Source organism: Lolium perenne, chromosome 5 (assembly GCF_019359855.2).
Source record: "Lolium perenne isolate Kyuss_39 chromosome 5, Kyuss_2.0, whole genome shotgun sequence".
NCBI classification, from domain to species: domain Eukaryota; kingdom Viridiplantae; phylum Streptophyta; class Magnoliopsida; order Poales; family Poaceae; genus Lolium; species Lolium perenne.
The window spans coordinates 192,197,733-192,210,034 of NC_067248.2; the positions used below are offsets into that span (position 1 = coordinate 192,197,733).

Genomic DNA, 12,302 nt, shown 5'->3' on the forward strand with positions numbered 1-12,302 from the left:
TCCAGTAGGCCCGCACCCAGGCCCTTCTCCTACCCGCGCGCGGCCGGGACCCGGCAGCACCTCGCCGCCTCCGGCGAGTCGCCATTTCCCTCCGTTTCCCGCCACCACCCCGCGCCATTTCCCTCCACTCCACCCACCTCTCTCCTATTTCACCGCCTCCACCAATCCCTCACCAAAGCCCTAAACCCCTCGGGAGAAGAGAACAGCCACTCCTTCCCCAGCAATGGCGTCGCGCCGCCTCAGCAACGGCCGCTCCCCTCTCATCCGGAAGCAGAGCCAGATCACCGCCTTCTTCTCCTCCCCATCCCCTTCACCCCCCTCCGCCGCCACCACCACCCCGAAGTCCGCCGCAGAGCCCACCCCGTCGCCGCTCAACCCTAAGGCCAAGAAACCCCCCCTCGTGGTGCCGTCCCCTCCCCCTCCCAAGCCCACCCCCCCGCCGCCGCCGCCGCCGCCGAAGGCCAAGAAACCGGATGCGCCCGCGGAGGAGGCGGTGGGGCGGCGCCTGCGGGTGTACTGGCCGCTGGACGAGGCGTGGTACGAGGGCACGGTGGATGCCTACGACGGGGCCTCCCGCCGCCACCGCGTGGCGTACGACGACGGGGAGGAGGAGGAGGTCGACCTCGCCAACGAGAAGTTCGAGTGGGCCGCCGCCCCTCCGCCCCCGCCGGCGCCGGCCAGGAAGCTGCGCCGGCTCCGGCGGATGTCCGACACCGCGGAGGCCAAGTCGCCCGCCGCGCCGGAGGATGAGGATTCCACCGAGGACGAGGACTGGAGGAAGGACGACGCTGCCCCCGAGGATGAATCCGAGGAAGTGGACTTGGACGACGAGGAAGAGGTTCTTCTTACCGTCAGCTCGAGCAAGGGGAAGAAGAGGAGGAGCTCCCTGTCCGTTTCAGGTTCAGCATCAACACTGCGGTCAACGCCTGGGCTGGGTTCTGCATCCGCGTCGTCTGGGTCGACGCTGTCGACCAAGAGGAAAAACGTGGATGTCGCTACGTTGGGCTGTGCTAAAAAGTTCAGCTTTCAGCTTGATAACACGCCTGCGAAAGCTGAATTGAAAGTAGTGCCGACGAGCTGCGGTAGAGGTGAGTAATGGGATCTGAATTTTGTCGATTGAGTTTCGGTGTGGTTATTCAGTCTGTAAGATTTGCTGCTGTTGTTGCAGGGGAGAAAAATCTAGAGAATGCTCACCTTGCTCTTACTGGAGACCTGGCTGAGCGCTTTGGGCAACGGCAGGGGGACAAGTTCAAATTCCTGGGGGAGTGAGTGCTTTCGGACTGCCATTTTGATTATTTCCTTTTCCAGTTCATATCATAGCAGTTGGGATTAAATCATAGCAGTTAGGCAGCTAGATGGAAGAGGCATTTTATAGTATTGTTCAAATTATTAGGTGTATATCTGGTTAAACATGCGGTCGGAATTGATGGAATTTTTATATTCTTTTCTTAACGGGTTTTATAACTTACTTACTAGTTATGATGGGTTTTCAACTGTAGAGGGCGCAAAGATGCAAAAGGGAGATCTCCTGGAAACCCAGCCTATGATCCACGAACTCTCTCCTTACCTCCGCAATTCCTCAAAAACTTGACAGGTGGACAGGTAGTATGCTCATGTTGACAATACGCCCCTTTTCTATTGTGTAACTTGACTGTAATGCTAACCGTTAATCTTGATTAACAGAGACAATGGTGGGAATTCAAATCACAGCACATGGATAAGGTTCTCTTCTTCAAGGTACATCTATATTTGTCCACTGCATATTGGGTACTAAATTAAGACCGTCTAGTTTAGTGATTATTCATTCTTCCATGAATTTGAAACAGATGGGAAAGTTCTATGAATTGTATGAGATGGATGCTCATGTTGGGGCAAAGGACCTTGATCTTCAATACATGAAGGTATGAAGATTCCTTCTGCTTATTGGTTTTTCTGCTACCACTCTGCTTTCCATTTTTTATCTTCCCTTGTGTTGTGACCAGAACTCTTCTGCTTATTTGTTTTGCATCCTGTTATGTTAGGGTGACCAACCCCACTGTGGCTTCCCAGAGAAGAATTTAGCAGTGAATTTGGAGAAACTGGCTCAGAAGGTTAGGACATATTTGATGTAATTTTGTTCATCAAGGGCAGAGTTTTTCATCTTGATAATAACATCCATTGCATCACAGGGTTACCGCGTTCTGGTTGTAGAGCAGACTGAAACTCCTGACCAGCTTGATCTTCGCCGTAAAGAGACGGGTACAAAAGACAAGGTTTGTTTACATTCCATGGTCAATGTTACCAATTCTGTTATACCTATCATGACCTAAAAAATATATTCCAAATATGACTATTTTTTCTGTTTGAGAACATATATGACCATATTTATTCTTGTGATTGTCCTGTGGTTGTATTTTTTTTTTTTGTATATTCATATGTTGTTATTTGCATGTTGGGAGCATGACCATATTTATTCTTGTGATTGTCCTGCTTTACTCCCTCCAGGTTGTGAGGCGTGAAATATGTGCATTGGTCACAAAAGGAACACTGACAGAAGGAGAGTCCCTTCTGTCAAATCCAGATCCGTCATACATCTTGTCTGTGACAGAAGATTCCCAATATAGCTCAAAGAAGAGTCAAGATGGTCACACAATTGGTGTTTGTATAATTGATGTTTCTACAAGCAAATTCATTGTCGGCCAGGTTGGTGGTTTTATGATACTTACATTTATTTTCAGGTGTACTTACGTGTAAAAAATAACAATCAAACTAAATGGATTTCTCGAAAGCTGCATTGTTTATTGTGTAGTCTCTTATCATTATACAATTGTTGTTTTTCAGTTCCAAGATGACGCTGAGCGTCATGTGTTATGTTCAGTTTTATCTGAAATGAGACCTGTGGAAATCGTAAAGCCAGCTAAGATGTTGAGTCCAGAAACTGAGAGGGCACTGAAAAATAATACAAGAAACCCTTTGATTAATGATTTGCTTCCATCTAAAGAATTTTGGGATGCAGAGAAAACTATTCATGAGGTAGAGCAGTACTACAGCTCATCGGATAATCTTGCTGTATCGCAAAACACTGATGGTGCACAAAGCAATATGGGTTGTCTGCCTGAACTATTAAGTGAGCTAATTGGAGCTGGTGATCAAGCATATGCGCTTTCTGCTCTGGGAGGTTCTTTGTTTTATTTGAAGCAAGTCTTTCTGTATAACAAAATGCTTCCATGTGCTGAGTTTGAGCCCCTTACCTGTTCTGGGATCATCAAGAACACCCGGAAGCATATGATACTCGATGCAGCAGCACTTGAAAATTTGGATATCTTAGAGAATGCAACTGGTGGTCTCTCAGGGTACTGCCTGCTTCAATCTGTTTAGTTTTGACTAGAAATTGAACTCTGTGTCAACATACTTTTGTGTATACTTTCAGGACCTTGTATGAACAATTGAATCATTGTGTTACTGGATTTGGAAAAAGGTTGCTCAAGCGGTGGATTGTAAGGCCTTTGTACAATTGCAAAGCAATACTACAGCGTCAAGGTGCCATCGCTATTTTCAAGGTTTGTGTCTTTGATGTAAAAAAATCTTCCTAACAGCATAAGCCTGTTTTTTCTTTTTGAGTAGGATCCTATGGAGATGTTTCTTTTATCATAGTTGTAGCAAAAAAGCAATGAAGACTTAACAAAGTAATACAAAGCTATTGTTTGGGTGGGTTTTGTTTTGCTTGGGCAAAATTTGATCTACATGCAACAGTTATGCTTCAGATACTTCCAAAGTAATGCAGCATTAGTTTGTGTACCAGGAGATAGTGTGAAAAATGAGTGGAAACATGAGATGGTAAACCGTGCATACCACCTTGTTTCACTAAGCCTTAGTAGGAAGCGGCAAAGCATGACATACCCTTAAGTTTTTCCCGATTCATAGGGTGGAGTCACCAATCCCAAATTAATACAGACTTCACTGGTACCGAACCTAGCTTGAGAGAGAACGATAACAGGCATGTAATGAACCATATCGAGAGAGAGCACTGAAATGAACCATATAGATTATAATATCACAAACCCATATTTTGTTTCTTTCCTTCTTTTAAAATGTATACAGCGTAAGATACGTAAGTGCTTGCATCTATATTATTTTTAAAGCGACATCTATCTCATTTCACTATAGGACAAAATAATTGGCGAATGAATTAATGGAAAAAACTGCCCAAAAACATATAACGGGCTCAGACGCCTATCTGAAGTTGCGCCTGGAGCCCTCAAGCAGACAAACAAGATATACACTGCAGACATACGCGCAATACCCACAACCAGCCACAACAAATATGCACCAAAATGTGTGAACCACAAACTCTGCTAAGGATAAAACCTGGTGCATCATCACTCAGGCATCAATGTGCATCATCTTTCCTGCTGAGAGAGCTAGATCTGGCACTGGTTCCATTGTGAAAAAAAGGTGAAGATGACCAGGCACCACCGGATGCTGCACCGCCAGTAATAACTGGCATGCTGCTGACCAACGCACCCAGGGCAAAGTGTGAGCAGACTGCACTGCCGCACTGGCTGGCCACCCTGCCATCCTGACTGCACCGAACCACCACCTGCATATGATGGGACTGCCGCTTTGGCATCCACCCCAAGCTGAAGGAAAGGGGCAAGCCACCACCATTGCATGGGGCCTTGCGAATTCGATAACCTTGGACATGCCTGCCCAAAGAAGGAAGTCACGTCGACCGGGTCAAGGGTTCAGGCCACCCTGGTACCGTCCCAGCCAGGGAGCAGCGTGAGGGCATGAGCAATATATGATACTCTCGCATACATTATATCTTTCAGTACATACATGTGGAAAATCACAAATATCTCCATATGGTTACTATTTTCCTCACAAAGGATTATACTGTAGACCAATGAACACAATTGATGGAAGTAATTAAAAGCATTCTATTTTTCTGATGCCCTTTATTACGTGTCAGTACAGTATGTTTGTTTGAAGGCTGTTGGCATCTAATTACGATTGAGGTGTTAAGTGCTTGTGTACTTATAACTGCCTTATATGCTTGCTAGTATCACATTGTTCCCTTGTTTTGTCGTGTGTGGCTTAAAGAAAAGGTGGTGTTGTTTGCTCATCTCAGAGTAGCAAAGGAAACCTCTCCATATATGGACCCTATCTTAGCCTTGAGGCAATTACTGCTATGTGTTTGCCAAGTATGATGCTTATTTATTCATAGTCAAAAATTTGTAGTCCTCAGATTGAATTGAAGTGCAACATTATTATAAATGTTTGAACAAAATTATGACATTTCAAACTGATGATTACCATATAATAGTATATCCTGATTGTGCATCTGCTTTCACTTCATATACTAAGGATTGCAGCCAGAAATTTTCTTTCATGTTTTGCATGATTATGCCTTGTTTTTTTTTTTGACGGGGTGATTATGCCTTGTCATTTTACTCTTTGTTGTTATTTTTAATCCTTAATTCATCTTTCCAGGGAGTTGGGCATGATTGTGCTATGCAGTTGCGTAAGGATTTATCTAGGCTCCCAGACATGGAGCGCCTGCTTGCACGCCTTTTCTCCAGCTGGTAATTCAATATCACACCTTATTAGTAGTGTTATCATTAAACAAGCTCGAGTCATTTGCCTTTTGCATTTTGTCATTTTTTCTCTAGGTTTAGCTATAGAAGTTTGCTTTGCCTTTCTACTTTTGGACCTTTTAAATCTACTCTATTATTCTGAATGACTCATCTACACATTCTTTGCAGTGGTGAAAATGGGAGTTCTAAGTCAGTTGTTAAGTATGAAGACACATCAAAGAGACTGCTCCAGGAGTTCACTGCTGCTCTTCGTGGTTGCCAGCAGATGTTCCAAGCATGTTCTTCTCTTAGGGTGTTGACAGGCGCAGAGGGGTCTTGTCTGCTAAATGATTTGCTTTCACCAGGTAGTAATAATAACTTTCCTTACTAGTTAAGCTACACGATGTCTCTTTTGCTCTTCATTTGTTTCTTTCTTTGGTCTGGTTTCTTATTAGATTGTTTAACTGCCTCTAATGTGTAAGCTCACTCTGCAAACGCTAACTGTTTACAGGCAAAGGGTTACCAGATGTATCGTCAATTTTAGATTACTTCAGGGCAGCATTTGAATGGTCAGAAGCTGATCGTAATGGCCGAATCATACCTCTTGAAGGTTGTGATCCTGAATATGATGCCACTTGCTCTGCCATAGAGGAGATTGAATCCAGTCTACAGGAGTACCTGAAGGAGCAAAGAAAGCTGCTCGGAGATTCGTCGGTAGTGCTATGTCGCACTTCTGTTTCAAACTGCTGATCATTTATTAGTTTCTTTAGCAACCGCTAATAATTGGTTGACTGTGGTGCAGGTTGATTATGTTAATGTTGGAAAGGATACTTACCTTATTGAAGTGTCTGAGAGCCTGAAAGGTTCTGTTCCTAGTAACTATGAGATGCAGTCTACAAAAAAGGTAAGGAGCCATGATTTTTCTTGTACTTAAATACAAGCAAGTATGGAACTGTACTGATACTATTACATGTTATTTGGCACGTTGATCCATTTTGTTGTTTTCAGTTACAAAACAAAAGAATTAACACCTTTAACATTCTTCTAGTTGATCAGTTTCACATTAGTGTGCACATACCACACCCCACACCCCACACCACCAACAAGAAGGGGTGGCTACCCGCAAAATAAAAAGAAGGGGCGGCGTTGGGGTGGTGTGGTGTGGTGGTGGTGGTTTACTTACTATCATGCCTCTGTCTCCGTGTTTAGTTCCAATGCTGTTTGTTCATAACCTTTCAGTCTATCCATCTTCGGCGTTAGTTGGACAACATCAGTGGGATTCACTTTGAAACCCCTTTTAGACATCTTATTCCTAGGATACGCTTTGCGTGTTTGATGGATGGATGCGGCTTTAAAAGACAAACACTTCAAAAACTTGGACTTTTCCAGTATGAGCAATGTGTTCTGGAAATGTTGTCCTGTATTACCTCTCTGCACTAGAGCAGTTGTGCATTTTGCCTGAACACATATTGAAATGTATTCTAAAGGCTTATAGTTGTTTTACTCAAAGTAAGATATATGTTATGAATTGAAGTTTAAACATAATTTCAACTTTTGGCTAGGGGTTCTACCGGTACTGGACACCAGAAGTAAAACAACTACTATCAGAACTTTCCAAGGCTGTGGCAGACAAAGAAGCAATATTGAAAGGCATTCTTCAGAAGCTAATCCATCTCTTTATTGAGCATCACAGCAAGTGGAGGCAGTTGGTTTCTGTAGTTGCTGGTAACACTGCATCTGATGATTTTTTTTTCATCCTGTACACCATTTTTAGTAACTTAGTTAGGCCGAACTCCTTATTGCTCTTTGTTCTTTTCACTTTACTCCTGATCTGCCAGTTTTTGGATTTTCTTACTAAAAAAGTGATTGTAGTTGTATGTTCTTGGTACCCTATTGCTAGCTACTAGGCAGCAACAAGGGTGATATCATCCTGTACACCATTTTTAGTAACTTAGTTAGGCCGAACTCCTTATTGCTCTTTGTTCTTTTCACTATACTCCTGATCTGCCAGTTTTTTGATTTTCTTACTAAAAAAGTGATTGTAGTTGTATGTTCTTGGTACCCTATTGCTAGCTACTAGGCAGCAACAAGGGTGATATCAAATTTAAAGGGATGGATGGATTTATATTGAGATAATGTTACTAGTTTTTCATACTCTGTGAATCAACTGAGCACTTTCCTTTATATGTAGTACTATTTATCATGCCTTCTACATCTTAGGAAAGATGTATACCTCTGTATTATTGTGCTAAATCTTTATGGGAATGAGGACGTACAACTAAAAGTATGGTTTGTCACAAAAGCTCACTAAATATTTTGTTGGTTTTATCATGCAGAGATAGATGTTCTTATTAGTCTTTCTATTGCGGGTGATTATTTTGAGGGGCCAACTTGCTGTCCAATCATCAGGGAATCTTCTGGTCCAGAAGATACTCCTATTTTCCATGCAAGAAATCTTGGGCATCCCATTATTCGAAGTGATTCATTAAGCAAGGGTTCTTTCGTACCAAATAATATTAAGATGGGTGGGCCAGGGAATGCCAGCTTCATTGTTCTTACTGGTCCAAATATGGGTGGTAAATCAACTCTCTTGCGTCAAGTTTGTTTCACCATAATATTGGCACAGGTAATCCATCACCTTAGCACTGGTAATCCACCATCTTATCTGTCAACATTGCTTGCTAACGGTACAGTTTCTTTGACAGATCGGAGCAAATGTACCAGCAGAAAACTTGGAGCTTTCTCTTGTTGACCGCATCTTTGTTCGCATGGGAGCAAGGGATCATATTATGGCTGGGCAAAGTACATTCTTGGTGGAGCTCATGGAGACAGCTTCTGTGCTTGTAAGATTCCCTTCCAGATATGAATGATTGTCCGCATTTTGCATGCTTTCTTACTTGAGTTCAACTTTTACTTTAGTCATCAGCTACAAAGAATTCTCTCGTGGCTTTAGATGAGCTTGGGCGGGGCACATCAACTTCTGATGGACAAGCTATTGCGTAAGTTCAATTAATGATCCTAACATTGTGTTGTTATGTACTCCTGGTACTCTTTTGTTATTTTCTTATCTTGTTTTCTATTACACTGCGATTATTGATTTACTGCATTTTGGACTATAACAGGGCATCTGTTCTGGATTATCTCGTTCGTCATGTGCAGTGTCTAGGCTTGTTTTCTACTCACTACCATAGGTTAGCAGTGGAACACGAGGATAACAAGGTAAAGTGTTCATATCATACTTTGAGTTCAGTCATATACAGGTTTTAACCTTTGTGTTTGAATACCTCACAATAGGTATCACTTTGCCATATGGCTTGCGAAGTGGGCATTGGAGAAGGCGGTTTGGAAGAAGTGACTTTTCTTTATAGATTAACAGCTGGTTCATGTCCCAAAAGCTATGGTGTAAATGTTGCTCGATTAGCAGGTTACTTCCAAGCCAATATTTATGTTTCTCAGTTTATCAAATTTTAAGTGCTCTTTTTGCCTGAAGCTTTTCACGTAGTTATCCCAGAGGAAACAGGAAGTGATGCATGCTCATATTGTTGTCTTAATTCAGGAATACCTGCATCAGTGCTTCAGAGGGCTAATGAGAAGTCAATTGACTTTGAGGCCAATTATGGGAAGCGACGCTGTGCGACTAAAGATAAGATGGTCTGTGCGCAGAAGGTGGATAGCTTTGCTACTATCAGGGATTTGTTCCATGTTGTGAAGGAAGGCAATCATCAAGGAGATCAGGCAGCAAGTTTAAGCATGATTTGTCAAGTACAGACGCGTGCCAGGGCGCAAGCTACCGAAGGGTAACCAAATACAGGACCCATCTAATCAGTGGAGATTGCCCCTATTTTTTGCAAAGTTGATGGTCTTTTTGGATTGGCATCATTTTGAGAATGCTGTGTTGGCGAGGGGTACTTACTACTTAGTTTAGTAATGACCAATGGAACGATTCTAGAGGGAAGGAAATGTTGCTCCAATTGTAAGGTTGAGCTCTGCGGATTCTTCCCCAGTTTGTAGCTATAGGGTAGATGGTTGAGTAGTGAAGAGGGTCGAGTTGTGTATATCATTAACTATTCTGTCAGCTAATTTAAGTTTTTGCTATCCACTTCAGCATTCCCTCTCTACTCAAATTGCGTAGGCTGCTACCTGTCTTAACACACGCACATGGCATATCCTGGCAAAGAAGTGCTCAGTCCATGATGCATGAGCATGACTCTGCAAAGTACTGTTGAGATTTCTTAGTGTGTTAGTTTTGGTAAAATGCGAGGAAGTTCACTGTCTGTTGGTGCAATTGCTACTACTGTCTCCTAGCTAACCTAAAATATGTGCAAAGTGACTTCTATTATAGGTTTCTTGGTGAGGGTAGGGACTTATCTTACATGTTGCCAGTTGTGCCTGAAGCCTCTCCTCCGGCTGAGGGCATTGCCGGTTTAGTTGAGGTTGGAGAAGACAGCCTCTATGGCAGTTTCTCCCCCCATGCTTGTCCTTCCCCGTTGCCGCATCCCCGGGTGTCGGTTGCCTGTGAGGGTGAGGACACCGTTGAGGTCAAGGCCCGGGTGATGTTGATGATGCCTGAGTTGCAAGAGTTTGAGTTGCAAGAGTTTTCTAGGAAGTCGACTCCTCTGTCGGTGGTGCATTTGTCGCTTGCAGCCTCGACGATGGCTTCTACAACGCCATCAGTTGAGCCTAGCCTCAACGATGCCTGTGAGAGTGAGGACGGGGTCAGACCCCGGTGATGTTGTTCATGCCTGAGTTGCAAGAGTTGTGTGGGAAGTCAGCTCCTCCTCTGTTGGTGGTGCATTTGGAGGTGGATTCGCTTGCAGCCTCGATGATGGCTTTTGCAACGCCATCAGTTGAGTCCACCCAGCTTCTTGTCTCTGATGCCCTCTTTGCAAAAGAACTTTGTGACTTGCTTGTCAGTTTGGAGGCAGCTAGCCCTGGCTCCGCCAAAAAGATTGCTTGCCTCCTATCTCGGAGAAGGCTACGGGAAAAAAAGTCAAGAAGGTGAAGGAATATCTTAGGAGCAAAAGCAAGAAGAATAGTGCCACAAGGAACGCATCTGCAGCAGCTGCTTGATGGATGGTTTTCATCTTCTTCATGTGGTTTGGGTGGTGTTTCCTCCATGATATGGTGGTCGATGTGTGAGTTTGTGGTTGTTGCGGGTTGACTCAGTTCGTTGGTGTGCCTAGGCAGTCGTGGAGTTGCATGTTTTAGGGGGCTAGTTCATCTGTGGATTTGTTGTAACGGTTTTCGCCGGTTTTCCGTTAATTAACTGGACATTCTCTTCTTAATAAAAAAACTTATATTATAGGTTAACTAGGGGCTAACGCCCAACAGCTATAGAGGGTTATTCCAAGCCAACATTTAATTTTCAACATCACAAAAGCATTTTTTTTTATTTTTCAATATACACTCAAAATTAAACTGATCATTCACCTGACGCTTTACTAAGTTTGTCTGTGCATCTAAAAAGGAAGTTTGTCCGCGGCTTTTATTTTCAAGAAATTTCAGGAAACCACAGCTATTGGGGCCATAGTTTCACAAAGCCACAAGGAAGGATTTTTTTTATCACAAAACAAAATCTTTTGGGGGTGAGTAATTTGTTTCACAGAATCTATATCTCATAATTTAATAAGTTGGACACTGATTTTGAAAACCTGGCCCTACAAGTCAGGTGAGATACTTAACCTGGGCCGACAAGTCAGGTGGTAGAAGTGGGGGCTCTCTCCCTTTTATTTAGAACAAAAACTGAATCATACTTAACCAAACTGTGTTCCGCATCTTTTTTGTAACTTTCAACCAAATTTTGTTACAAAATCATACTTGCGGGCCGAGTTGTCGAAAACGCCTCCTCAACCATCTAATGCCCAACTTGTGGGCTCTGTCCCAAAAATAAACCTAAACTTGTGGGCCTGGGTTGTCGAAAATTGGCGCTGGACTTTTTTTTGTTGTTGGATAGAATACGACACTTTATTGAAATTGGCACTGGACTCAGTAGAACACGAGGTTCAGATTATCTGACACAGCGTACCCCAAAAGTTAGAATAATGTAGGGCATCTATTTTTATGTAAAGAAAGAAAATAAAATACATTGCATGAGAAAATGATTATATAGGTGCCAAAATTTGTGATTGGCGCTGTCGTCTCCCTTTGCACACGACCAGTAGAGACACGTGGGAGGAAATGGTCGGAGCATCTAGAAGCGGGGCCCACATGACGTGTAAAGGTATAGGGCATTATCACTTGATAACTTCTGGCCTAGGGTTTACACATGATGCATTGTGTTTAGCAACTTGCCATGACATGTATATTGTCTATCTTATCAATCTGTTAAATGAGGACGTACATGTTGTGTTCATCGTTTTTCTAGAAGACGGATAACACTTACATGGGCCAAAATTCGGGGTTGGTGTCGTCGTTTTTTCCTTTGCGTGTAGCAGCGGAGACACATAAGAGAAAATGGTCAAGCATCCAAGGTGTCGAAGGTATCATGGATTTAGATCAAGACAAATGTTTTATGTCTCTTTGGATCGTCCAAACCTTTTCTTCTTGCTGATAACCATAAGGATGAGGATTATGACAGCAGGTTGAGCAAACGCCGTCGGCCGGGGAGGGTATGCTGAGGCATAGACGCATAGTTGCTTTTCTTGTTCAGCTTGACGCTCTGGCTGGCATGCCACGTCAAGGCCGTTTCCGTTGGCGCTGCACTGCCGCCACCAGCCGTGACGTCCCCGGGCCGACGCCAGAGATGTC

At 43.4% G+C, this 12,302-nt stretch overlaps 1 protein-coding gene across 1 annotated transcript; it reads left to right on the forward strand.

Moving 5' to 3' along the window:
• LOC127301324 (DNA mismatch repair protein MSH6) lies at positions 1-9,659 on the forward strand. The gene is made up of 21 exons (XM_051331542.1): positions 1-1,088; positions 1,169-1,265; positions 1,500-1,602; positions 1,684-1,737; positions 1,827-1,901; positions 2,022-2,090; positions 2,169-2,252; positions 2,485-2,682; positions 2,821-3,332; positions 3,410-3,539; positions 5,473-5,564; positions 5,745-5,920; positions 6,067-6,269; positions 6,358-6,459; positions 7,118-7,280; positions 7,892-8,181; positions 8,261-8,398; positions 8,475-8,554; positions 8,678-8,774; positions 8,850-8,979; positions 9,112-9,659. The coding sequence occupies exons 1-21, from the start codon at positions 224-226 to the stop codon at positions 9,354-9,356; spliced, it is 3,903 nt and encodes a 1,300-aa protein (XP_051187502.1). The 5' UTR covers positions 1-223; the 3' UTR covers positions 9,357-9,659.
• Positions 9,660-12,302: the final 2,643 nt, after the last annotated feature.

What these genes read in the sequence shown, in the direction of transcription:
- LOC127301324 (XM_051331542.1), top strand. Translation starts at nt 224, where the DNA reads ATGGCGTCGCGCCGCCTCAGCAACGGCCGCTCCCCTCTCATCCGGAAG. An exon ending in TGGAGAAACTGGCTCAGAAG is followed by an intron (nt 2,091 to 2,168) that starts GTTAGGACATAT and finishes ATTGCATCACAG; the next exon opens with GGTTACCGCGTTCTGGTTGT. An exon ending in TCTGATGGACAAGCTATTGC is followed by an intron (nt 8,555 to 8,677) that starts GTAAGTTCAATT and finishes GGACTATAACAG; the next exon opens with GGCATCTGTTCTGGATTATC.